A 27,913-nucleotide genomic window follows, 5' to 3' on the forward strand; every position below is an offset into this window, starting at 1 on the left:
TACGCATTCATCCAGAGGTGCCGTCACACCTGGAGCAGAGCGCACCAAGTCTAAGGCCGATTGCCACTGGTCGGAGCCTCCCGTATACGTCGTTGGTCAAAAAGTGTGGCTTTCTGTTAAGAAAATTCCTCTTCGATCCATATCTAACAAGTTGGCTCCTAAATCTATTGGCCCGTTCACTGTCACCAAGATCATTAGCCTCAGACTTCCTCCTGAGTACAGGAGAAATCATCTTGCCTTCCATGTGTCTAAAATAAAACCTGTGTTTCATACACGCATTAACCTGCCGGTGCTGGTTCGTCCCTCGTTGGTCTTGTAGATGGAGAACCAACTTATTCGGTTAACCATATTCTGGATTCGAGAAGGAAGGGATTCCAATACTTGGTGGACTGGGAGTGTTACGGTCCAGAGGAGAGAAGCTGGGTTCCTGGGTCATTCTGGATCACTCCCTGATCTATGATTACAATCGACGGGTAAGTCTGTCAAGGAATGCCAGGAGGCATTCCTAGGGGAGGGGGTACGGTCACGATTCCTGAATTCACTGTCTCTCGTACTGTGTAGTGTGTGTCTGAGGGCATGGTCTGTGAACACTGCTGATCAGCAGCACCACCTGTTACCAATTGATTGTGTATTTCTACACGCCGTGTCTTCCTACACTCTGCACTGGGATTAAAAGCACCGCCATGTGGGATACAGCACTGGATCACAGAGGATCATCACTGGCTGTCCACCGAAGTCCCTGTGTCACCCACTATCTGAGTTTGTGATCGTCTCGACCTACAATCTGTGTTGTGGGCTACCTGTGTTGTATTTCCATCTGGCCGCTATTATTTACCTTGTTAATAAAGCGCTTTTGCATCCTGCTCCTGTCTTCGTTACAATAACACTGACATTTTATTTTACAGAGCAGAATGATTACTGCAATAGTAAGAACTTTTATTGATTTGTTTAATGGTATATTTTAAGTAATGTAAAAATAATATTTTGGTAATATTAATAATAATAATAAAATATTTTTTACTATTATTAATATAACTTTAATAAATAAATACTAAAATAAGTATTATAATATGAATATAATATTTATTTAATAAACATTGCAGTAATATTATTGGAATGTTTTTTTATTGATTTGATTAATTTAATATAAATAATACAATTATATTATTGATATTTATGTTATTATGTTATTGTACAACATAACATTTCTTTATTTCATTTAGAGACACATCGATATTGGCTACGATCCAGTGGATACTATTCTGTGTTATTGTTGAGCTCCACGAAAGGCACAAGAACATTATAAAGCACCATTATGTGCACTATATTTCAAGTATTCTGAAGCTGTTCCATAGTTCCATGTGAGGTACAGATTAATATTGAAGTCATTAAATTCAAGTTGACATAAACTCTTCTTTCTGCTGCGGCTGTCTGTCATCCTCCATTCAGTGTTCAAATTGCTTGTCGCGTTTGGCTATTTAGTTAAAACCATGAAACTCTCTTCAAGAGCGGAAGTAACTGAGGTTTGTAACTGTTCAAAGAAAAGGCTCATTAAACTAATGCGCAGATTTAATAGGATAAGTATCAATATCTCTTCCCTTTGTACTAGTGATGTCTGGTTCGCAAAAAAAAAAAAAAATATTTTTTTTAATTTGATTTGACCGGTTCTTCTTAGTGAACCAGTATACAACAGTATACAATTCACCAAATAAGACTGAATTGTTTGAACCGGTTCGCGTCTCCAGTAAGAATTAATCCACAATTTATTTACTTTTTAATGTGGCCAACTCTTCCTCTGAGTTGAAATAAACCAATACCACAGAGAAATTAATTTACTCAAACAGTACACTGACTGAACTGATGTGAAGAGAACTGAAGATGAACACTAACCAAGTAGCTTTCTATGTGGACTCAGAGGGCTGTGCAGCCTGCGCACTGTGACTCTATGTTGATTCAAGCTCATTGTTCTGCGCACAGGATGCGCATAAGCACTCTGTGGTGCTCTATATTGGCGCCTTCAGTATTATAATATTTTCTGCTAAATCAAAGACTATTAATAGTCTTTATTGTTCTGTTCTATCTATATGTTGCTGCCTTTATTATTTTGCTATAGATTTAAAAGAAACAACTTTTAGATTTCTTTAGAAATGTATATAGTTGCTTTTTCAATAATCTATTTTACAACAATACAAAGAGCAATGTCTTACATTTTAATGGATGTTAGACTTTTTCACTTTTATTTGTAAAAAAAATTATTGTGCTCCCGTGACTTTTCAAGAATCTAGAGTAACTTTTGCTGCTGAATTTATCTACCAACCTAGTTTATAAAAATATTTTGTAATTAATTATATTTTTTCATTTATTATTTTTCATTAAAATTTAGTTGTGTATATATAGTAGACTGAGATTAACACAAAAGATTGATGATCAGGTCAATACAGAGAAGTATAGAAATTTTATATTGATTTTTTAAAAGAACTGTGCTGGTATCGGATTGGATCGTTATCAGCAGATACTCTAATTTCATTATTAAATACTGACTGATATTTTAAGTGCAATATTATTACTGCAATAAAAAATAAAACATTACTGCAATAAAACATTTTTTAACATTAATTACTTTTTATTATTAATAATAATACATGCATACACACTTTATTTAAGAGTACAATAGTATTACTGTAATCATATGTCATTGATTTTTTATAATTCAAATAATACAAAAGTCATATTGTAGTTGCTATTACTATCAAATTAGCAGATTAAACATTTTATCATGATGTTTATTTAGAATATATTTTTTCTGAAATGCTATGATAAAAATATGTTTTATTTTATAATGTCAGAAACTCTCCTGAAGCTCATGTGAGTCTTGTGAGAAATTGATTATATTTCATGATGCAAACATCAATTCAGAAGTTCATTTCTCATCGTTTTATTATAACATATTATTATGTTTTATTATTTAGACACAAAAACAATAAAGAAAAATGAATTACATGTACTTTTCACAAACATGATTCATGAAGAACTTTTCAATTGAAAGAACGTTTTGATAGAAATAATACAAATGATTGGTGTCACACACACAGACAGTCTCTAACACACACACACACACACAAACAGATCTTACTGACTATATGCAGTTTTTTGATGCATTTATTCTGACTGTTATTTCAGTGTCAGAAGTTCAGATGCAGTATTATTGTCATGAAGAGACTCTATAACATCTCAGTGTCACTGATTTATCATGGAGCTCAAAGCATTATGGGTAGAATCTCCCATCATTCTCTTTTGATTCATCAACACAGTTTCACTGAAGACAGAATATTAACTCTAAACCCAGGATAGAGCGGCTGAGTGAATGTGGTCTGGACTGTGTGGATGAGGTTCATATTGTTTCTGGAGACGCTGTAGAAGGACAGAGTTCCTGCACTGTGATCCACAAACACACCTATTCTCTTGACATCATAATCATTATCATCATCATCATCACGATACGCTCTTATTCTCCTTACAGCATCATCCACATACATTCCTATTCTCCTGATGATGGACTTCACAGGGAGATCAGTTTCTATGTTATTGTATCTGAATGAGAAACTGTCAGGAGAGCAGATCAAACTCCAGGACTGATTATTACGTCCAAACCTGCACTCAGCTCCCGCTCCATTCCTGCTAATGCTCTTATATGAGACTGATATAGACACATCTCCACTCCACTCAATCTCCCAGTAACAGCGTTCACACACACTCTCTCTACACAACACCTGATGACACACATCAAATCTGTCTGGATGAACAGGATACAGCTGATTCTCTCTCGCACGTGTCACCATTCTGTTCTTCTCAGACAGAATGAGTTCAGTGTGTGCTGTGTTTGGATCCAGTGTGAGAAAACAGGCATCTGAACACAAGAACAGAGACATTAATAACAACAAAAATCACTACAGCTATGTGTGTGTGTGTGTGTGTGTGTGTGTGTGAGAGAGAGATTGTGTGAAAGTGTGTGTCTGTATGAGCGAGAGAGACAGAGAGAGTGTGTGTGTGAGAGAGAGAGAAAGAGAGTGTGTGTGTGTGTGTGTGTGTGTGTGTGTGTGAGAGAGAGAGACTGTGTGTGTGAGTGTTAGAAAGAGTGCTCTTGTTTTTGTGACATATCAGGACACAACTCTGTATAATGACATGGGTATGACACAGGTATTACAAGGAGGGGAATAATTATGAGGACATAACCCATGTCCCCATTTTTCAAAATGCTTATAAATCATAAAGAATTACTTTTTTGAGAAAGTAAAAATGTACAAGTTTCCTGTGAGTGTTAAGTGTAGGGGTAGGGTTGGTGTAGGGCCATAGAATATACAGTTTGTACAGTATAAAAACCATTACGCCTATGGGATGTCCCCCCTTTTCACAAAAACAAAAGTGTGTGTGTGTGTGTGTGTGTGAGAGAGAGAGAGAGAGAGAGAGAGAGAGTGAGTGAGTGTGTGTAGACCTACATTTCTTTAGTCCTGCTGTAATCCTGGATTCTCCTCCATGATCAACACTAGAAAACACATTCAATCAGTAAACAAATTGCTGTTGCAGTTACTATACAAGGTACTCAGGGCGGTTGCTTTGCAGTAGCTAGGGTACTCAGGGTGGTTTCTATGATGTTGCAATGCTGTTGCTAGGGTACTCAGAGTGATTGCTTCTTTTACAAGTTATCATTTTGAAAATGTTTGTTTCTACCTTTTATGGAAGCTGTATGGAGGTGGATGCCATTTTTTTGTATTTTCAGTGTTTTCTCCTGTTTTGAGGCCATTAAGGGGGTTAGTTAAAGTACTGTTTTTTGTTAATTTGTTTTGTTTGAGCAGTCTAGTTAAGATTTTATTAGAAGACTAAAAGAAGAAGACTAGTGCACTTTAGATCCTAAATATATTGTTGCATCCTATAATAACTCCTAGACTCACCCAGAAACACTGAAAAGTTTAAACAATAAAATCTAAAACCTCTTCCTGCTCGACAAACTTGAATTTATCCAGTGAGCAGTTTGGATCCTCTAGTTTTTCAGAGAGCAGCTTGACTCCTGAATCCCCAGGGTGATTATAGCTGAGATCCAGATCTCTCAAGCACGAGGGATGTGCAGTCAGAGCTGAAGAAACACAACAACATCCAACCTCTGTCACCATACAGCCAGACAACCTACAAAAAAATACAGATACCATTAGTTTGTCTGTTCTGTATATTACATTATGTGTTGTATCCATTTTGTGTTAAACGGATTATTCAATAAAAAAAATATTGTGTGTAATATAACACAATATTTATGTAAAATCTGATTAATTTATATTACACACATCTGATTATTTTATAGCGTTTATTGTGATTCTGATCTTTTCAGTCAGGTCAAATGTGTAATATTCACAGAGACAAAACAGTCACTTTATGAATATGTGCAACTAGCTTGTTTGTGTACTGAAAATCTGATTATTTTATTTTAAAGATGACCAAGCAATGCACTGAGGAGGTAGGAGCATAGAAACATGCTATTCACACACACCTCATTCATACTTATGTGCTCATCTAAGAACATTATCAGACCTCAGCATTAGTTAACAGTTATTTGACTGGTCAGGCTGGTTAAATGGTTGACCATATTTCATATTTATATCATTATTTTGTCATTTGGATCATGATTTGATGTAATTTTTGTGCTTACAGTTATGGCCAAAAGTTTTGGCAGTGACATAAATTTTGTTTTGCAAAGTTTGCTGCTTCAGTATTTGTACATTATTTTTCTATTTTTTATTGTATACTGAATAACAATGATAAGCATATTATACATTTTAAAGGCTTTTATTGGCAAAGAAAATAGTCAATATTTACAGTGTTTTTTTTCCATAACCTCTGCAATTTGTTCTGGCATGCTGGATATTAGCTACTGGGACAAATCCTTATTAATGGCAATCCATTCTCTCATGCTGATCTCAGAATTGATCACAATTTGTGGGCTTCTGCTTGTCCACTAGCTTTTTGAGGACTGACCCCAGGTTCTGTATGGGATTGAGATTTGAGGAGTTGCCTGGCCATGGATCCAAAATTTAAATGCAATGATCTTCGAGCTTCGGGGTTATCAGGAGAAAATGACTCATTATGCGTACCGTATTTTTCGGACTATAAGTCGCACCTGAGTATAAGTCGCATCAGTCCAAAAATATGTCATGATGAGGAAAAAACATATATAAGTCCCACTGGACTATAAGTCGCATTTATTTAGAACCAAGAACCAAGATAAACCATTATCGTCTACAGCCGCGAGAGAGCGCTCTATGTTCTCAGTGTAGACTACAGGAGCACTGAGAGCATAGAGCACCCTCTCACGGCTGTAGATGGTAATCTTTTATATTGGTTCATTTCTCTTGGTTCATTCCTCTCGGTTCATGTCAAATTAATTTTGATAAATAAGTCGCACATGACTAAGTCTGACCTGACTATGCATTAATCGACTCCAGAGGGTTAAAGTGAGTTTTGAGTAAAAGTGTACTAATAATCTCATAAATTATCTTAAGTAGCTTGATGCTAACATTAGCTCTAATGCAGCTGCAACAGGTGCAGCTCTTCTTTCATAATCTATTTGATCATAATTCACATAAGGTCATAAGGAAATGTTTTGTTGTATTTTTATAGAAATATGTTTGATAATATTTGGGTAAATGTACACTGGGTTTGAAACGATGTGGCATGGTTAACCTTGAAATACCAGAAAAAGGCTAATAATAAAATAATGATAAAAAATAATGAGGATTATGTCTCATTCCTGAACGATGTGTGAAAGGGTCATTTCGTAAGAACAATAGAATCATGAATGGGGCAGTTTGCCGAGCCAAACGTGAGATAATAGCACACAGGAGAGCTTACAGTAGTCATAAATAAAGTGATGTGACATACAGTCAAGTTTGGTGACCCATATTTTATTACCCTTCTCTAAAAACACACATGACATGGCCTTAGATATAATAATGAAGTATTAGTAGACTTGAACTTCATTATGTTTCTAAAATCATGTCCTACATCAACATTTTTTTAAATAATTTTAAAGTGGGGCTACAATGGTGTATCATGTATACAGAGTTGTTCACAGTGTTAAAGAGATGGATTATCATGCTAAACATGGGCAAAGTTAAAAAAAAATTGGAAGAATGACAGATAACTTCTGTGCTTACAATCTTACTTCCGGTTTGGTACAAGTTGCGGATGTTTTTTTTTTTGATTGTGGATCTAATAGTAGAAGTTCTTTATTGTCACTAGTCACAAGTACCAGAGAAATTAGCCATCAACCTGTCCATACACAGTTACAATATGACAAGGGGGTAGACAGGACAGGAAGACAGAGAACTGAGGAAGAAATACAGAATAATATTAGGAAAGTGAGGAGAAAAAATAATACCCAGACTATGCTCCTATTGGGAGTACAGTATGAGAACAGGAAAAATACTTCAGCAACAAAGCACATAATCAATACAAAACACACGACTTTGCAACTGGGGACGGAAATTGGGGGCCGAGGTAATCCAGAACAGGCAAGCAGCCATCCAGTCCATCAGCCCTAAGGCATTGCCCACAAATCTCTGCTAAACTGTAGGTTTGCCAGATAAATGAGGCAGAGTGCTTGGAAAGGTAATACACAGAAGTAAACTCGTGAAACATCCAGAAACCTTACGTATGTGGATGTGTATAGGAACTGGTGGAATTTTCCAGGAATCCTTACAGCTGGTTGTGAGGTGTGAAGGGCTTTTTATATGTTAATGACCCCCAGGTAGAGGTGCCTTCTCTGTTTTCAGAGCTGGGTGGGGGGGGGGGGTAACAATGTCTCGTCAAGACAGCACATACAGTATTGTGGAACATAAAAACTGTGGGGAATGCAACAAATGTTATTTCAGAATATATATTTCCAACACTTTGAAAACATGTCTCCAACTGCCCTATGTTAGTATGTTGTGCATGTATCTCTCAATGCTTCTTTCATTGTAGAAAAGAAGCAGTTCAAATGAGACATTTTGTTTCAAAAACATCATGTAACACATTTTGCTAGCTAGGACGTTGATAAATTCAGTACCATATTCATAAGTCAGTGAAATTTGTAGCTGCTTGTTTTTGCTGATGTCTCATGAATTAAAGTTCACTGTTTCTATTATTATTATGATTCTGCCCTAACATTTCATTAAATATTTTAAAATAGAAACAAAGAAAATCAATAGACAGGTCCATAATCTAAAAGTCTTTCACATGTGAATGCAAAACATGTTGGGTGAAACAGACTGACAAACTCGGGTAAAAATATTTGCAGATACCTGTCAGCTACTGTAGGGCACGCAGGCCAAAGTTGGTCTTTTATAATATATCCGTGTCACATTTGACCCTGGGCCACAAAACATAAGTTAACTCATAAGTAGCACATGTAGGTCATATTTGTAGTATTAGCAATAGCCAACAATACATTAAATGGATCAAAATAATGTGTCCAGGGACACATATTATAAAATTTATGTAAGTTTAATTGCTATATCAAAATAACTTGTGGTAGATCATATCAAGTGACACATCCAAGCGACTTTCTGCAACACACCTTATCCCCTAAACACGCTTGTTAGTAATATAATTGAATTTGTTATTTTGACTGTTGCAAAAATTAGGCATGATTACTCTTTTAATGTGTAAAGATTACTTTATATGTCTGACCCTTCATGGGTTACATTAGTCAAGAGGAATACAACAAACATTGTTTTAGTATATCAAGAAAAAGGGTGGGAATTGGTTGAGGGAATGCAACCAATGACATTACAGTTTCATTCGCGCGAACACAATTTAAATTGTCGGCATTGTGTAAAGTAATTTTTTGCGACTTGGTGAAACTGACTATTGTTTGTGATGGCGTGTAAAAGAAACCTGAGTTTTACTACTCCCGTGAGTAATAGGGCTTTGCAACCAGCAGCAAGCCCACTGTGCATAAATGATTTAATGAAACAGCTGATCTCCGGTCAGAACGCTTTGTCTCGTCAGCTTGAGGGTTTGATGGAGAAACAAGCTGCAAACACTGTTCTTCTCGAAGATGCTATCCAGCGTCTCTGTGCTCTTGAGCGAAAGTTTGACGAGCAAAGACCGCAAGAGGAACAAAAGACCGCAGGAAGAGCCATTACATAAAAGGATGAAGAGGGCGCACAACGTAAGTAAGTGAGTTTTATTTTAGCGGACAATATAGTAGTTAAGATATGTATAATAAAGGCTAGATGTTTGGCCCGCACCGCATTTGGCGGCAATCTTACCACGGGGAGCTCGCTCGCTCACTCGTAGTATTGTGTTTTAATGGTGCATGGACTTTTAAATAACCATAACTTGCTCCATTTTCTACCGATTTTCAAACGGTTTGGTTTGTTATAAATGTTAGAGATGAACCTATGACACTTAGGGTGGCCATTCAATGTTACAGGAAGCTGTAAGGCTCCTTCACAATTCGGAAAACAACCCACATAAATATGATCCACAAACTGGGTAAGACTGCTGTTTTTCTGCCATGTTTATTTGGCCTTTGTGGGCCATACTGTTTATGGGGTTTTACATATTCCTTTTAAATGTATTTTAATTACACACTTCTCTCTTTCCACACAGAATAAGTTCGCCTCGTAACCAAGCAGTCATGACTTATCTGCTAGAGGAATTGAAAACAACTTTTGCAGATGCAGACCCTGAATGTATACTAGGTAATTTTAAAATGTTTAACAATTTTAATGTCCATAATTTTAGTCTCTTATATTTTGTCCATCTTATGATTTCAATAGTGTAGTTTCTGTCATTTATCTGAATTCTCTTTTATTCAGCGTGTTGCAAGACATACTTTGAAACACTTCGGAGAAAGTACAATTTGACTCAGCCAGAAAAGTCCCAGCTAAAGAGATGCCATTAAAACAGGAGCTAAAAACCAACAAAGGAAAAGACAGCTGAGTGTAGAAATTCATCAACTTGTCTTTAAAGGGATAGTTCACCCCAAATTGAAAAGTGTTATTTTCTTCTGATAACCACAAAATAAAATATTTTTAGGAATGTTTGAAATCAAACTGATCATGAGCTCCAATCACTTCCATAGTATTTTTTTCTGCTTTAAATAAGTACATTTTTTTTATATTTTTTATATTTTTAAAAAGTTGTAAAATTGCTCGTTTTATTTTTGTTATTATTTTTCTTCATTATTATTTTACTTTCTTTTATGTAAAGCACTTTGAATTACCATTGTGTACAAAATGTGCTATATAAATAAACTTGCCTTGCCTTGCTTTCACATATACTCACTGAACAGTGTCGATAAGCATTTATAGACCAAAGATGCATATCTGCGGAGATATATGGATATTTTTACTGATGTTTACTTTATTTCTTCAGACAGAACCATCATTTCTATTAATTTTCCACTGATTTACACAATCTGATGATAAATAGCCTCTCCCAGTACTGTTTCTGTGTGTGTGCTCCTCAGTGCTCGAGCTGTGGCTCAGACAGACTCTGATTGGTCCCTGGTCTTGTCAATCTAACAGTCCCAAAACTGGACAGTGTCAGATCGTGTCACAAGGTTTGTGTACACTTCCAGGTTGTTATCTGGCCACCACAACACTGATACACCTCTGTACACATGAAATATCCTAATAATAAACCCGCGATTACGATAGTTTAGCTTGGTATGAGAATTTCTTGAGATCTGGGACATTTTTTTTGAAAATATATAAAATGTACATCTGAAATGCTAACTTGTGCAGTGATGTAAAAGGCTATAAATAGCATATTTTTACAAGAGTAAACGACCAAATTCCACCTATGATCACAAAAGGAAGTTATTACAAACACTCGATCGGGGTTTAAAGTGAGTTTTGAGTAAAAGTGTACTAATAATTTCATAAATTGTCTGCTGTAGCTTGATGTTAACGTTAGCTCTAATGCTACTAATAGCAGGTGCATTTCTTCTTCATAATGCATTTTTGTCACAATAATTCACGTAAGTTCGTAAGAAAATGTTTGGTTGTATTTTTATATTAAGACTTTTGATAAATAAGGGGTAAATGCATACAGAGACTGAAGTGAGATCGCAGCTTGGGGGCTTTGTAAATATTGAAATACCACAACAAAGGCTAATAAAGGTGAAATAAAAATAAAAGAATAATGATTAAAGAATAATGCTGATAATGTGTAATACATGGCGTGAAAAGGTGTGAAAGACTTGTTTGGTGAGTGGTATATGATTTGTGGTATATGGTAGCCAGTGATGCGTGGGTCAATGTATAAACAACCCACACCCGACCAATGTTTTCAACTAAACCGCCCGCAACTCGGACCGCAAAAAAAGTGAAAGAAAATATTGTCCCTGACCCTCTTCCTGACCCAAATTTTTTAAAAGTAGTAAATGTGTCATCCCTTCATATTAATTTAATTACTTAAATAGACTGTAGCCAACAGGATAATAAGCATTATGACCACACACAAAGAAACTTGCCACAAAGAACTGGTTAAAATAATTATTATGAATGTGTCTAAATTAGCATGGAGACATTTAATTGTTTAGTAATAAACTGGTGTTTTCTGTGTCGGTGCAAAGATGAAGTTGACGATGCGGACTCGCCATGAACGCCAGAGAAAAATGCACATTTCAAATGGATCACATAATCAGAGAGTAGCCTATTTATTTTGATTTGAATATTTTCGTTTAAAAGTAGACATTTCAAGCTTTCTTTAATATATTGCCTATATATCTTTTTAAACTAACCGACTAAAAGAGTAAGACACTACCTGACCCAAAATATCAACCAAAGTTTCTACAGCTTTTTTCTTAGCTATTTCAGAATCTGGAAAAGAGGTTGAGCAATATGAATGTCTATCATGTGTACGGCATGATAAATGCTTGTCACTTCTGCTGCCGAAACTTTGTCAGCCTGTGGGTTATTTGGTCTATTGAAAAACGATTGCACTGATTTGCATGTTTCTTGATGATGTGTTTTTTTTTTCTGTGGTACTAACATGCACCTTGTCGCTTCACACCGTATTCTCCACCATGTCCCACAGAAAATCTGATTTTGCATAAAATGCAAAAAGCTCTCTCTGCTTCACCATCTACAGGTCTTAACCAAGAGTATGTTGTGGTCCATTCGCTATTTAAAGTGCATCTTCACTTTTTCGTGGCCACACTGGACATGGCTGCTTAACCTGACCGAACAAACACGCACGCTCTCCAATTTGTGATTGTTGACAATGTTTAGGAGGCGTTCGTGCACCAGTCAACAGTTTGATTGACGTTCGACTCAGCCTATTGACTAACACTTTTATTGCTGTTAGCTTTTACTACACAGTGCCATTGTTAACTGATAAGCTGCGCAAATCCAAGCTGATAATGAACTTGGATTTGCGCAGCTTGTCTGTTTGGCACTCATGCGTGCGGCAGCACTTGTTCTTGAAGTCTGTGGAGATTAACGCAGAATTGATAAAGCAAAAGCTCATGCACTTCTGACAGCAAAATAGAAATTTTCCATTGTTTTTTTTTTACATTTACAGATGGAGAATGTACCTGTGAAATGTAAGTTATGCATTAAGGAAAACATCACCTCTCAAACACATTAAACAGCGCATCTCACATGCAGCCTTTCTGTCAGAGTATCTGACGGGGTGAGCGTGAGCCCACCCCATCACACATTTTGGGCTAAAAGTGTGTTGTAATGCAAGCATTACTGATGATGTACAGAGTAAAAAATTACTGACAACTGATTAGTAATGCCTTACACTACTGCGTTACAGCAAAAAGTACTATGTTACTGTAATGCATTACTTTTGTAATGCGTTACTCCCAACACTGTTCATGCATGAAATAAATGCATTTGAAAATTCTACATTTAATATTTCAACATTTTTATTGTCAGATGTACACAGTTCACCTGGGTCATTTTTCTCAGGTTGAAAAATCTGTATAATAGGCATCTGTATTATTTTATGGTAAACCATTTACCTCAGAGTCTCCAGCTGACAGTTTGGGCTCTTCAGTCCATCAGAAAGAAGCTTCACTCCAGAATCCTGCAGATCATTGTTACTCAGGTCCAGCTCTCTCAGAAAGGGTTTTGATGACAGTAGAGCTGATGACAAACTCCCACAAGACTGAGCAGTGAGATTACAGATCTGTAGCCTGTGTAAAGAACAAAACAAACAGTAATATATACTGTTACATCACAAGCTTTACAAATCGATAAACACACAAAATATTTTGAATATTTATTTGATTAAAAACCATTTACCTCAGAATCTCCAGCTTACAGTTTGGGCTCTTCAGTCCAACAGAAAGAAGCTTCACTCCAGAATCCTTCAGATCATTATTACTCAGGTCCAGCTCTCTCAGAAAGGATTTTGATGACTGTAGAGCTGAAGACAAACTCTCACAAGACTGAGCAGTGAGATTACAGCTCTGTAGCCTGTGTAAAGAACAAAACAAACAGTTATATATGCAGTTACATCACAAGCTTTACAAATTGATAAACACACCAAATATTTTGAATATTTATTTGATTAAAAACCATTTACCTCAGAATCCCCAGCTGACAGTTTGGGCTCTTCAGTCCAACAGAAAGAAGCTTCACTCCAGAATCCTTCAGATCATTATTACTCAGGTCCAGCTCTCTCAGAAAGGGTTTTGATGACTGTAGAGCTGAAGACAAACTCTCACAAGACTGAGCAGTGAGATTACAGCACTGTAGCCTGTGTAGAAAACAATAATAATAATAAAAAACAAATAATGTGTTTATTTGGTATGATTTATATTCTGGCGCACAGACAACTTCCAAAAACCATTGACTAGTAATGCACTTAATGCAAAGCTATAACCATATATTATATATGATATATTCAGTGATTGCTGAACTATATGTATCTGATATGAATAAAGCACATCTGCAAGTTAAATTCTAATGGATTGTAATTGTTGCTTCCATAGACATATGCGTGTATTTTTCAATCTCTAAATGTATTGCTTTACTAGTAATCATGTGTATTTAAATGTACACATGCAACAGAGCCATATCACCATGCTATCGACCCCCTCATCTTTCTAAATGGACTGTGAACCTTCAGAATCTCAGACAAGTCCACCGAGAACAAAATTCAGAGGAGGTATCTGCTGAATTAACTCTGCTGGTGATGAATGTGTGTGTGTTCATTGTCAAATTCAATTTTAACAAAAATTTTCACTGTACATAATTTAGACTTTTTGTTTTTGACTGAGACATGGCTGACCCCTGATTCACGGAATTGGTACCTTGCGATTGTGGTTTTTTAAATTCTCCACACACTACAAGCCGCGGTGGAGGCATTGCATCTGTCTTTAAGAATAGTTTCACGTGTCATCCATTATCTGTTGCCATTTTTTCAAGCTATGAGCTGCAGTGTTTTTATTTAAAGTGACAAATCCAGTTGTGTGTGGCTTAATATATCGGCCGCCTAGATATAATAAGGACTTTATTGGGGTGTTTTCAGATTTTTTAAGGAAAATTATATTGACGTATGATAAATTGCTTTTAGTGGGTGATTTTAACATACTTGTGTGCTGTCCTACAAATCAATTGGTAAGAGATTTTTTTTATGTAATTGATTCTTTTAATTTTATACAGCATGTGAATAAACACTCATGTTTATGGTCATATTTTAGAGTTGGATTTGTCTTTTGGTCTATCTGTTGATGATGTTGAAACATCAGATAAAGTTTTTTTCTGACCATAAATATGTTGTTTTTAAGGTATTGATATCACATAAATAGTGAAGCCCAGAAATCAAAGTCCACCACGATGGGTTTTAAATGTTTGAGCTGTAGAGCAGTTATACCTATTATACCTTATATTATAACTTATATTATAAGTTATAACTATTTTATGAAATTGATCCTTGTTGTTTAATGGGTATTTTCCTTAATATGGATTTGGATTCATCCCTTGATGTGTTATATTACATTTGTTTGCCTTATTGGACTCAGTTGCTCCACTGCAGGTTAAAAAAAGATAGATCCAGACCTGAGCCCTGGCTAAGTGACGTGACTTGATATCATTCCAGCTAGGTTAGTGAAACAGGTATTTGATGTTCTTGGCCCCAGTATTTTATCTATAATAAATAACAATTCTCCTTTCTACAAGAGTAGTTCCTAATCAGTTTAAACATGCTGTTCTTCAGGCTCTTTTGAAAAAAAAAATAAACTCTTGGATCATGCTGTTGTATCAAATTATTGGCCAATCTCAAAGTTACCTTTTCTATCAAAAGTTTTAGAGAAGGTGGCTTTTTTTTGCTACAAAATTAATTTTTTTAAATTTTCCAGTCAGGCTTTAGGACTCTTGTACTGAATAGGCTTTGATCACGGTTTTAAGTGATTTATTGACTGCAGTTGACTCAGGGTCCTCAGCAGTTCTTGTTTTATTAGACCTTAGCGCCACATTCAATACTATTGACCATAAGATTTTACTCTCACGGCTTGAGAAGGTGGAGGAAATTAGGGATGCACTGGTTGACCGGCCATAAATCGGAACCATTTTTTTTTCTTTTTTCGGCCGATTTTTCAGGAAGTGCGCTCGTGTGCGCAGACTACATTGTAATCGTTCGCTATGTAATTTGTGTGGAAGAGTATTTCGAAATCTGTGCGCAGGACACAGGCAGCCGATCAGTTCTAGAAATGCAGAGTTTCAAATCTGAGGCACAGATAGCAGGAAGCGAACAGCTGTTGGTGTACTGGTGCACAAAATAAGAGCCCCTTTTCTGCGCGCACTAAAGCTGTACCGCTCTGCGCTCTGAACATGTGTAGAACGTGAAGAGATGTTCAGCTCAGCTTCTCATGTGTTGGATGTGAAAAGAAATTGACTAAACTGACAAAACTGAAATGCTTTTTTTTTTTTTTAATTTGCACACACGTTTGAAAAGCTAGAAATAAACGTCAGTTCTGCATTAGGATGATTATTTTTATTTTACCTTAAAATTACATAGACTTCATTTGATTTAAAAATCACCTGCTGTAGCACACTGAATAAAAGTGTTTCATTCATCCAATTAACCACTTTACGTGCAAACATCGCCGATGGCCCCAGTTTATTATTGTTTCACTTTCACAGCACATTAAACATCACTGTCTTACTTCATCTGGACAAACTGTGCATCAATTGAAAGTTTAAAGACTCTAGCTTCGATATTTGACCAATATTTTGATAAAACATTGTTGCAGTGACAGATATTTAGTAATTTATGTCAGGAGTGCAAAATAATAAATCCGTATTATGCCACATTTTGAATAGAAATTCACCAATCGTTCATATTCATTCATGTCAGCAGCGGTTTATTTGTGTTCACATAGACTCAATGAACAGCGTCAATAAGGCTTTATAGACCAAAGATGCATATCTGCGGAGATATATGGATATATTTACTGATGTTTACTTCATATTTCTTCAGACAGAATCGTCATTTCTATTCATTTTCCACAGATTTATGCGATCTGATGATAAACAGCCGCTCCCAGCGACTGGGCAGTTGGTTTGTCTGCTCAGTTAGTGTAACCTGTGCTTTGCCCTCAGAGGATTTCGGACGCTCTTCTGGTTTTCGACCTGGACTGTTTTTGACTCTGGAACTGCCCGCCGTTCTCAGCCCTGTCTGCACCTCGCTTGACCCCTTGTCTGCACGACTATTCTCCTGCCTGCTGCTTTGGATTTGTTGCTCCCTCTCTCCTGGCGTTCTCGGAGCCTGAGCGCACGACCTGCCCGCTGAGCAGTGTGAAGTCAAGACTGATTTTTCCCCGCCAGAGTAGTTTTGTTGTTTTTTGACGTTAAGACGTCCTCTTTAATAAAACACTATTTTTCAGCCTCATTTCGCTCTTGGGTCCTCATCTGTCCTGACACCACACACTGACCAAGAATGGACCCGATGCTGGGCCATCATGAGATGGAACTGTCTCCCACCCGTCACTCTGTGGATGCTTTGTCGGCTCAGATCACGTATTTAGTGGGTCGACTCGATCGTCTCACTCGACAGGAATTCCCTTCACTGCCTCCCGGGCCTCTCCCGTCCGCTTCCTCCTCTGAGCCGAGAGTGAACAACCCCCCCCCCCCCCCTTGTATTCTGGTGAGCCTACTAGTTGCAAAGCTTTCCTTATTCAGTGCGAGGTGGTGTTTTCCCTTCAAGCTCAAACCTACGCATCAGATGTCTCCAAGGTGGCGTATGTCATATCCCTGCTTTCTGGTAGAGCACGTGATTGGGGGACTGCAGTATGGGAATCACAGGCCGCGTGCTGCTCGGACTTCAGTTCCTTTAAGGAGGAGATGGTTAAGATCTTTGATCAGTCTGTTTTTGGCAAAGAGGCGTCCCGACTTTTAGCGCGCCTTCAACAGGGCAGGCGTTCAGTGGCAGATTACTCTGTGCAGTTCCGTACCCTGGCCGCTACCTGTGGATGGAACACCGAGGCCCTTATCGCTCGCTTTTTAGAGGGTCTCAATGACTCAGTCAAGGATGAACTGTTCTCCCGCGAGGTTCCAGAACGATTGGACGATGTTATCAGTCTGTCCCTCCACATAGACGCCAGGAGAGAGCTTCGCCGTCGAGTTCGAGCAGACTCCGAGCCGGTCACGTTCGTCCCTCCATCTCCATCCAAGGAGAAACAACGCCGCCTGTTGGAGGGTCTCTGCCTGTATTGCACTGCTCAAGGACACCGAGCTCACTCCTGTCCAGCTAAGGCTGCTCGTTCGACACATAGGGTTAATCTGAGTGGTACTGCCATTTCCCCTGCTCACAGGTCACGCACTCTTCTGTCTGTGTCTCTGTTTACTAAACACACTTTGTTTAAGGCTTAAGCACTCGTTGATTCAGGAGCAGAGGGCAACTTCATAGATGAAGAGTGGGCTCACGTTTGGGATATACCCATCCAATCCCTGCAGCCCCCAATAGTCGCTCACGGACTCGATGGCAGGCCACTTATGCAGATCTCCCGGATCACTGATTCGGTGAGCCTTCTTACCTCCGGGAACCACCGGGAGGACCTCAGATTCCTAGTCTGTAAATCTCCATCTGTTCCTTTGGTATTGGGTCATCCTTGGCTCGTTCGCCATGGGCCGAACATTAACTGGGCAGACAATGTAGTTTTGTCATGGAGTCAATATTGTCATACACATTGCCTTCTGTCTGCCTTCTGTTTCTCTACAGGAGGAGGAGGCGGATCTTTCTCGAGTTCCTGCTTGCTACCATGATCTCCGGGCGGTCTTCAGCAGGTCCCCGGCTGTATCTCTTCCTCCTCACCGACCGTACGACTGTGCCATCGATCTCCTCCCTGGTGCTTCTCCGCCTCGCGGGCGGCCGTATTCTCTCTCCGCGCCCGAGCACGAGGCGATGGAGAAGTATTTAAGTGATTCTCTGGCAGCCAATTATTATATAATTGGTTTCGCCAATTTCTATAGGCGATTCATCAGGAACTTTGGGCAGGTGACGGCCACTCTGACCGCGCTAACCTCCACCAAGGTCAACTTCCGTTGGTCAGCGGATGCCCAAGCGGCGTTCGATAAATTAAAACGCAGATTTACTTCAGCCCCCATCCTGGTAACTCCTGAGACTTCCCGGCAGTTCGTGGTGGAGGTGGATGCGTCAGAGGTCGGTGTCGGTGCCGTGCTCTCCCAGGTATCCTCCGTTGATAACAAATTACATCCTTGTGCCTTTTTTTCACACCGTTTGTCACCCACAGAACGAAACTACGACATCGGTGATCGCGAGTTGTTGGCTGTTCGACTGGCTTTGGGGGAGTGGCGTCACTGGCTGGAGGGAGCGGCCGTTCCATTTCTGGTGTGGACTGACCACAAGAATTTGGAATACATACGGTCTGCACGCTGGCTAAATGCCAGACAGGCTCGGTGGGCGCTCTTCTTCGGGCGCTTTGACTTCACCCTCTCTTATCGACCCGGGTCCAAAAACGTTAAACCCGATGCACTGTCTCGTCTTTTCGCTTCTCCAGGCGATCCGCCCCCGACACCGTGTCCCACGGGCCTGCTCTTCGTGCCCAGGTCAGTTCGCTCTGCCGTTCTCCAGTGGGGTCACTCCTCCAAAATCATGTGCCATCCAGGAGTGCGGAGGTCGCTGGCTGCCATCCGCCAGCGGTTTTGGTGGCCTGCCATGGCAGAGATTGTTCGCCGGTTCGTGGGGGCGTGCCCAGTCTGTGCTCAAAATAAATCCTCTAATTCTCCCCCCGCTGGTCTGTTAATGCCGCTTCCCATCCCATCCCGTCCCTGGTCCCATATTGCCCTGGATTTTGTAGTTGGACTCCCTCCATCCAGTGGCAATACTGTTATTCTCACTGTAGTGGATCGCTTCTCCAAAGCGGTCCACTTCGTTCCCCTTCCTAAACTCCCCTCGGCTAAAGAAACGGCGCGGGTGGTCATTGATCACGTCTTCCGGATTCACGGCCTTCCGGAGGACGTGGTTTCTGACAGGGGGCCCCAGTTCGTGTCGCATTTTTGGAGAGAGTTCTGTCGACAGATTGGAGCCTCCGCGAGTCTTGTCGTCAGGCTTTCATCCACAGACCAACGGCCAGACTGAGCGTGCCAACCAGGATCTCGGTCAGATGCTCCGCTGCCTGGCATCCCATAACCCCGCCTCCTGGAGTGATCAACTCACTTGGGCAGAATAGGCTCACAACTCTCTACCGGTGGCGTCTACAGGTATGTCCCCGGTCATGTGTAGTCTGGGTTATCAGCCTCCTCTGTTTTCTTCCCAGGGCTCCGAGGCAGCTGTCCCCTCAGTTCAGACCTTTGTTCAGCGTTGTCGCCGCACCTGGAGGAGGGCCAGGGAGGCGCTTCTCGGAGCTAGGGGACACGTTAAAACTGCCGCAGACCGCCACTGAAGGTTGACGCCCCGTTATGTCTGCGGACAACGCGTGTGGCTCTCCACCAAGGATTTGCCACTGAGAGTCCCATCACAAAAGTTGGCACCTAAGTTCGTGGGGCCGTACCGTATTTCCAATGTCGTCATCCCGGTGACGGTCTGTCTCCGGTTGCCCAATTCTCTTCATCGTGTGCACCCTGTCTTCCATGTGTCCAAAGTTAAGCCTGTCTTGCGTTCTCCCCATTCTCCTACTGTGTCTTCCCCTGTCGCCCCCCCCCCCCGTTATGGTTGACGGTTCTCCTGCATATAGGGTTAGGAGAATCTTAGACTTCAGATGTCGTGGGCAGGGATATCAGTACCTAGTGGACTGGGAGGGGTACGGTCCGGAGGAGAGATGCTGGGTCCCGGCCCGGGACGTCCTGGACCGCTCACTCATCGACCAGTTTCACCAACGCTGCCCTTCCTCGGGAGCGCTGGGAGGTGCTCTTGGGGGAGGGGGTACTCTCAGGACTCGGGTATGATCTGTCCTTTTTTCTTCCTTTTTCTTACTTTGTTTATTTTTATATATATTTTTTTGTTTCTACTAATTTTTCTACACTTGTTTTTGTTTTGTTTCCTTTTTTTCTCTCTCTCTGATTTTTAATATATTTTTCTGGTTTTTCTTCCCTTCGCTCTAGCGCCAGCTGATCTCGCTCAGCAATCTAGGCTGCGGCTTGTCTGACGCACCTGTTCCCTCTATCTCATTACTCACCCTATTTATTCTGCTTGATTTTCACTCAACCTTGTCAGTGTGTTCTGTGACCTTTTGGCGTTTGGCTTCAGTTCTGTCCTGTTCTGGTCAGTTCGCTTGTTGGTTTGTCTGCCCAGTTAGTGTAACCTGTGCTTTGCCCTCAGAGGATTTCGGACCGCTCTTCTGGTTTTCGACCTGGACTGTTTTTGACTCTGGTACTGCCCGCCGTTCTCAGCCCTGTCTGCACCTCGCTTGACCCCTTGTCTGCCCGACTATTCTCCTGCCTGCCGCTTTGGATTTGTTGCTCCCTCTCTCCTGGCGTTCTCGGAGGCTGAGCGCACGACCTGCCCACTGAGCAGTGTGAAGTCAAGACTGATTTTTCCCTGGCAGGGGGGTTTTGTTGTTTTTTGACGTTAAGATGTCCTCTTTAATAAAACACTATTTTTCAGCCTCATTCCGCTCTTGGGTCCACATCTGTCCTGACAGTAAAGCCTGAAAAACCACAATAAAGGCTAATAAAGGTGTAATTAAAACAAAAGAATAATGATAAAAGAATAATGATAAAAGAATAATGCGGATAATGTGTCATACCTGGCGGAGGTGTGAAAGACTCGTTTGGTGAGAACAATAAAAACAATGAATCGGGGAGTTTTGCAAAGCCAACACATATACAAAACACAGGAGAGTTTAAATGTGAGATCTTACAGGGATGACAAGGGCCATAAATCAATCTGATAAGCCTTCTCTAAAAACACACATGACATGGCCTTAGAAAATATTTTATAAAATTCACAATTTTACAGATTAAATTATGAAATTTTTTATGAAGTTTTGCCAAAAGCCAAAAGCAAGTTTGGCCTATTAAATATCAAATATCTTGTTTATGCACACTTTTGCTTGTAAAAAATCTGTATCGGAATCGGCCATGAAAAATCATGATCGGTGCCTCCCTAGTGGAAATCCATGGTATAGTGCTTAAAGGGTTTATATCCTTTATTTCAAACAGATCTTATTCTGTAAATGTTGGTCAAGATTATTAACAACCTGTTTCTTTACTTTGTGGGGTTCCACAGGGGTTGATTCTTGGCCCGATTCTTTGTATATAAATCAATGCATAGTAGGGCTCCACTGTACTTGATTGAACTGATTGAGAAATATTAGCCAAAAACGGTCTCTAAGGTCAGCTGACCAGCTGGCCTTGATGATTCCTAGAACTAAACGGCGAAGTGGAGATTGAGCTTTTGGAGTTTATTTCATATTATTGTGGTTTTAATGTTGAGTTTTATGTTTTGATACTGCTTTATTATGTGTTTACTTATTGTACAGCACTTTGGTCAATGATCAGTTGTGCAAAAGTTCTCAATAAATAAAAAGAAAAGAAAATAATAAATCATGGCAATTGCACACTCCCTCAAAATGTGCAACACCTGTGGCATTGTGCTGTGTGATAAAACTGCACATTTTAGAGTGGCCTTGGTTTGTGGCCAGCCTAAGGCACACCTGTGCAATAATCATGCCGTCTAATCAGCATCTTGATATGCCACACCTGTGAGGTGGATGGATTAACTTGGCAAAGGAGAAGTGCTCACTAACACAGATTTAAACAGATTTGTAAACAACATTTGAGAGGAAAATGTCTTTTGTGTACATAGAAAAAGTCTTAGATCTTTGACATTGTCATATCTATTACCATGCTAAAATCTCCAGAGAGATAGATAGAATTACATATACTCATTTTTCTGAACAGTCTTGGCTGAAAAGTCACTGTGTAAAGTTAAAGCATGATTAATAAGGTGAGAAACTGCAGGTGAATAGGGTAAAGATATTAGCTAATAGTTATCACCTTACTTTAACAGTTAATTGATTACATTGACAAATGTAAACATTTTTGTATTACAAGTCTCCTAAAATGTTGTTTAAATATGCAAATGAGGCATTTTTTTATGGAATACGCACTAATTGGCATAAATGTCTTATACAAAAATCTGAACTGGATGAAGTAAGTTTCAAAAATCGTTTAATATTGTATTTTTTTTTTCCTTCTTTTTTTTTTTACATATTAGAGTAAAATGTTTTTACAGAAGGAATTTTTGTTATATCTTTTTGTCACTCCATAATTCAGAAAAATCTTTGAACAGCCATAAAACTATATTTTCACAATTTTGGGGGGATTAAAATGTAAAACCTTCAGAATTTAGACAGGAGTAAAAATGTAAAGTTTGTTGTAAGTGCTACTGAACTGGGGATTTATGGCTTAGGAGAAATAAACTAAATTGAAATCTATTGACACAAATAGATAAAGTGCTATCAAATAAATACTTAATAGTGTCTTTTGGATGTTTTCTTTCCACTAATCTTCATGAAACTTTATGAAAAGCCATGAAGCCCAAAATCTCAAAATTGACAGGTGCATCTAAAAACAGTTTCTCCCTGCAGTGTCTCCCCTTAAATCAACTAACAGTTTATATAAATGAATATTAAGACGACACTTACAGTGCTTTTCTGGTGTTTTTGATGACTGGCAGCAGTCTCATCAGTGCTTCATCAGATCTTCTGTATTTCTGAAGTTCAAACTTCTCTTGAGTCTCTTCTGACATGAGGAGCACAAACACCAGAGCTGACCACTGAGCAGAGGAGAGATTCTGCTCTGAAAGTTTTCCAGAGCTCAAATTCTTCTGGATTTCCTCCACAAAGTCATCTTTCAGTTCATTCAGGCAGTGGAACAGATTGATAGTCCTCTCTGTTTCCTCCATCTCTATTTTCTCTTTGATATAGTCAGAAGTGTCTTTGGTGTCCTCTGTTTTGAGCTCCAGTCCTGGCAGTAGTTCCTTCAGGTCTGTCTGATTGGACTCCAGTGAAAGACCCAGAAGGAATCTGAGGAACAGGTCCAGGTTTCCATTCTTACTTTGTAAAGCCTCATTGACTGCAGCTTTATGAAGTTCAAACAGTGGCTTTGTGGACAGGATGCATGTCGTTTTTTCCCAGGATTTAAGAAATGGATTTGCTTTCTTGTTTTTGTTATTAAAAAACACATAGAGAGCAGCAAGTAATTCCTGGATGCTGAGATGTACGAAGCTGTAAACGTTTCTCTCTGATATAGATTTTTCCTCCTGAAACATCCGGGTGCATAACCCAGAGTACACAGACCCTTCATTGACATCTAGTCCACACTCCTCAAGATCTTTTTTGTAGAAAATCAGTTTACCTTTCTGTAGTTGTTTAAAGGCCAGTTTCCCAAGCTTCAGAATAATCTCATCAAAAGACATGACTTTAGGCTTAGTTTTAGGATCCTTGCAATATTTTATTTCCATCTGTTGCTTCTGAAAAAGTAAAAAGTTTGTGTACATCCCTGTGAGGGTTGTGGATGTTTGGTCATTGCTTTTTTGAACCAGCAGAGGCTGAAGAACGGTGAGAGAGATCCAGCAGAAGACCGGGATGTGACACATGATGTACAGACTTCTGAATTTTTTGATCTGATGAATGATTTTTTCAGCAACCTCAGGACTGCTGTTTTTGATGAAGTACTTCTCTTTCTGCTCATCACTGAATCCTCGTACCTCTATCACCTGATCAATGTATTTTCGGGGTATCAGACTGACTGCTGCTGATCTGGATGTGATCCAGATGAGAGCAGAGGGAACCAGCTGATTCTTGATTAGGGCTGTAACTATATTACTCACTTTTGTTTTCTTATTAACATCTGTAATGCTGTCACCCTCTTCAAAGCTCAGAGGGAAGCAACATTCATCCAACCCATCAAAGATGAACATGATCTTATTGCCATCTTTAGGAAGAGATGTCAGCTCTTTAAGGCCACTTAAGCAGAATGTATTAAGCAATCCCATGAGACTGTACTCCTCTTTAATCAAATTCAATTCATGGAATGGGAGTGGAAAAATGAAGACTATATCTTGATTTTCTTTTCCTTTAGCCCAGTCAAGGATGAATTTATTGACAGAGATAGTTTTTCCCACTCCTGCAATCCCCACTGTGAGCACTTTTCGGTTTTGCCGACCCATATGATCTTTGAACATGTCATTACACTGGATCGGCATGTCCTTGGCAGTCAGTCTGTTGTGATTTGATTCAATCTGTCTCACCTCGTGTTCATTCATTCTTCCTCCAGTCTGATTCCCCACCACATATAAATCAGTGTAAATGTCGTCCAGGTATTTATTTTCACCTGTCTGTGAATTACCAACCAATATCCGCTCACAGAGCTGTTTTAACTTGTCCTTCAAGATCTTTGTGTAATCATCATGAGTAGCTTTATTGTCCTCAGCAGAGCCTTTGAGAAAATGGAAAAAAAGTTATGTAGACTCAGACATGGTCTGTGATTCCCATTACAAAACTTGAAAACTGTGTTTGAGTCTATTTCTAATTAATGCTCCTGAGGGGCCACCCACTACCACCAGATGGCACAAAGGGACAGATTGCTAAATATATATATGTACAGTTCCTTCTAAAAAAATTAGCATATTGTGATAAATGTTCATTATTTTCCATAATGTAATGATAAAAATTAAACTTTCATATATTTTAGATTAATTGCACACCAACTGAAATATTTTCAAGTCTCTTATTGTTTTAATACTGATGATTTTGGCATACAGCTCATGAAAACCCAAAATTCCCATCTCAAAAGATTAGCATATTTCATCCGACCAATAAAAGAAAAGTGTTTTTAATACAAAAAAAGTCAACCTTCAAACAATTATGTTCAGTTACGCACTCAATACTTGGTCGGGAATCCTTTTGCAGAAATTACTTCTTCAATGCAGCGCGGCATGGAGGCAATCAGCCTGTGACACTGCTGAGGTGTTCTGGAGGCCCAGGATGCTTCGATAGCGGCCTTAAGCTCATCCAGATGTTGGGTCTTGCGTCTCTCAACTTTCTCTTCACAATATCCCACAGATTCTCTATGGGGTTCAGGTCAGGAGAGTTGGCAGGCCAATTGAGCACAGTAATGCCATGGTCAGTAAACCATTTACCAGTGGTTTTGGCACTGTGAGCAGGTGCCAGGTCGTGCTGAAAAACGAAATCTTCATCTCCATAAAGCTTTTCAGCAGATGGAAGCATGAAGTGCTCCAAAATCTCCTGATAGCTAGGTGCATTGACCCTGCCCTTGATAAAACACAGTGGACCAACACCAGCAGCTGACATGGCACCCCAGACCATCACTGACTGTGGGTACTTGACACTGGACTTCAGCAGTCCGGTCGGCAGTCTTACCCATGATTGCGGTTTTGAGTAATGAACCAGGCTGGGAGTTTTTAAAAGCCTCAGGAATCTTTTGCAGGTGTTTAGAGTTAATTAGTTGATTCAGATGATTAGGTTAATAGCTCGTTTAGAGAACCTTTTCATGATATGCTAATTATTTGAAATAGGAATTTGGGGTTTTCATGAGCTGTATGCCAAAATCATCAGTATTAAAACAATAAAAGACCTGAAATATTTCAGTTGGTGTGCAATGAATCTAAAATATATGAAAGTGTAATTTTCATCATTACATTATGGAAAATAATGAACTTTTATCACAATATGCTAATTTTTTGAGAAGGACCTGTATATATATGTCCCGAGTGAGAACAATGGAACTTAAAATTGTGAACTAAAATATTATTTCAACTATTTAGCCTATGAATAAATAAAATGCAAACTTTCAATGAAAGAACACTTCGAGAGTGTAGTAAGTTGCTTATGATGTTTGCGATTTGTACTTCAATATAATGAGCTCCAAGTTTAAGAATAGCCTAGTTTATACTAGTTTCTCTCTCTCTCTCTCTCTCTCTCTCTATTTAACAACATTAGCTCAATGTAATATGTCTTCAGGCAGACTGAATTTTTTCCTGCCTTGCTTAAGGTTGGGTCAATTAGCACGAGTCCTGCACTGTGAGACAGGATTTCGCTTGGACTTAAAGGGATAGTTCACCCAAAAATCTAAATTATGTCATTAATAACTCACCCTCATGTTGTTCCAAACCAGTAAGACATCCATTTATCCTCAGAACACATTTTAAGATATTTTAGATTTAGTCCAAGAGCTCTCAGTCCCTCCATTGAAACTGTGTGTACGGTATACTGTCCATTTCCAGAAAGGTAAGAAAAAGTAGTCCACGTGAGGGTCAGTTAGAATATTTTTAAGCATCGAAAAATAAATTTTGGTTTAAAAATAGCAAAAACTACGACTTTATTCAGTATTGTCTTCTCTTCTGTGTCTGTTGTGAGAGAGTTCAAAACAAAGCAGTTTGTCATATCTGGTTTGCGAAATAATCATATTCTCTGTAACCGGATCCTTTTGAACCAGTTCACCAAATCAAACTGCATCGTTTTAAACAGTTTGCGCCTCTCCAACTGCTGTGAAGAGAGAACTGAAGATGAACACCGAGCCGAGCCAGATAATGACTCGTTTATGAGTCAAGAACCGGTTGCATCGGTTTTTGGATCACCAGTAGTTCTTTCGGACAGTTCGATTCAATAAACCAGTTGAAGAAAACGGTTCACTGGTTCCGAAGATAAATGGAGGTCTTATTGGTTTGGAACGGCATGAGGGCGAGTTATTAATGACATAATTTAGATTTTTGTGTGAACTATCCCTGTAAAGCCTTCCGCAAATGCCTACTATCACAAATAACAATGATTTTCGTAAAATAATGATTATCAATTAATAATCTGTTATTATTATTATGGTCTAGTGAAAATAATAATATGGGCTCCGAGAAAATGTGTAAAAAGAGTAAGGCTGCTGTGAGTACAGGCATGTTTCAGCCCAGTAATATGACAACACACCATTCCTCTGAGCCAAAAAACAGACCGAATTCAGTTCAGCTTGATGGACTTAGGATTTTTTGGGGGGTAGTTCTGTATAGCTTGCGGGGGTTAAGATATAGGTGTAAATCTCTTGCTCTTTCATTTGGACTTGCTCTTATGAGGGTTTCAAACTTGCTGAGCAAGTGATGGCGCAGTGGATAAGACGCATTGGTCGGAGAGACCTGGGTTCGAATCCACAGGTTGACACCAATGTGTCCCTGAGCAAGACACTTAACCTCTAGTTGCTCCAGAGTGTGACCTCTAACATATATAGCAATTGTAAGTCGCTTTGGATAAAAGCGTCAGATAAATGTAAATGTTTAGATAGGATTTGTTGTGGTCCGCCCCCACGTAAGAGTTCTAGTTCTAGACGTTCATTTGTTATATTCAGCTAATCAAAGGTTTATATTAAATTTACATCATCAAGTCTTAATATATTCCCCGCTCAAGCACATGCATTAAGTTTGCCACAAAGCACATGCAGAGGTT

General features: G+C 39.2%; 1 protein-coding gene across 1 annotated transcript in view; it reads right to left on the reverse strand.

Moving 5' to 3' along the window:
• The window catches only part of LOC113091514 (NACHT, LRR and PYD domains-containing protein 12-like), a 58,370-nt gene that overhangs the window by 8,707 nt on the left and 21,750 nt on the right, over window positions 1–27,913 (reverse strand). Inside the window, exons 5-11 of the mRNA XM_026257086.1 lie at window positions 23,108–24,902; window positions 13,582–13,755; window positions 13,299–13,472; window positions 13,016–13,189; window positions 5,008–5,181; window positions 4,497–4,543; window positions 3,378–3,907 (exon numbers count right to left, since the gene is read on the reverse strand). Of these exons, the coding sequence (XP_026112871.1) occupies window positions 3,378–3,907; window positions 4,497–4,543; window positions 5,008–5,181; window positions 13,016–13,189; window positions 13,299–13,472; window positions 13,582–13,755; window positions 23,108–24,902 (3,068 nt within the window). The remainder of the gene's footprint in view (window positions 1–3,377; window positions 3,908–4,496; window positions 4,544–5,007; window positions 5,182–13,015; window positions 13,190–13,298; window positions 13,473–13,581; window positions 13,756–23,107; window positions 24,903–27,913) is intronic.

The sequence above is a fragment of the Carassius auratus genome, unplaced genomic scaffold, assembly GCF_003368295.1.
Source record: "Carassius auratus strain Wakin unplaced genomic scaffold, ASM336829v1 scaf_tig00214205, whole genome shotgun sequence".
In the NCBI taxonomy this organism is placed as follows: domain Eukaryota; kingdom Metazoa; phylum Chordata; class Actinopteri; order Cypriniformes; family Cyprinidae; genus Carassius; species Carassius auratus.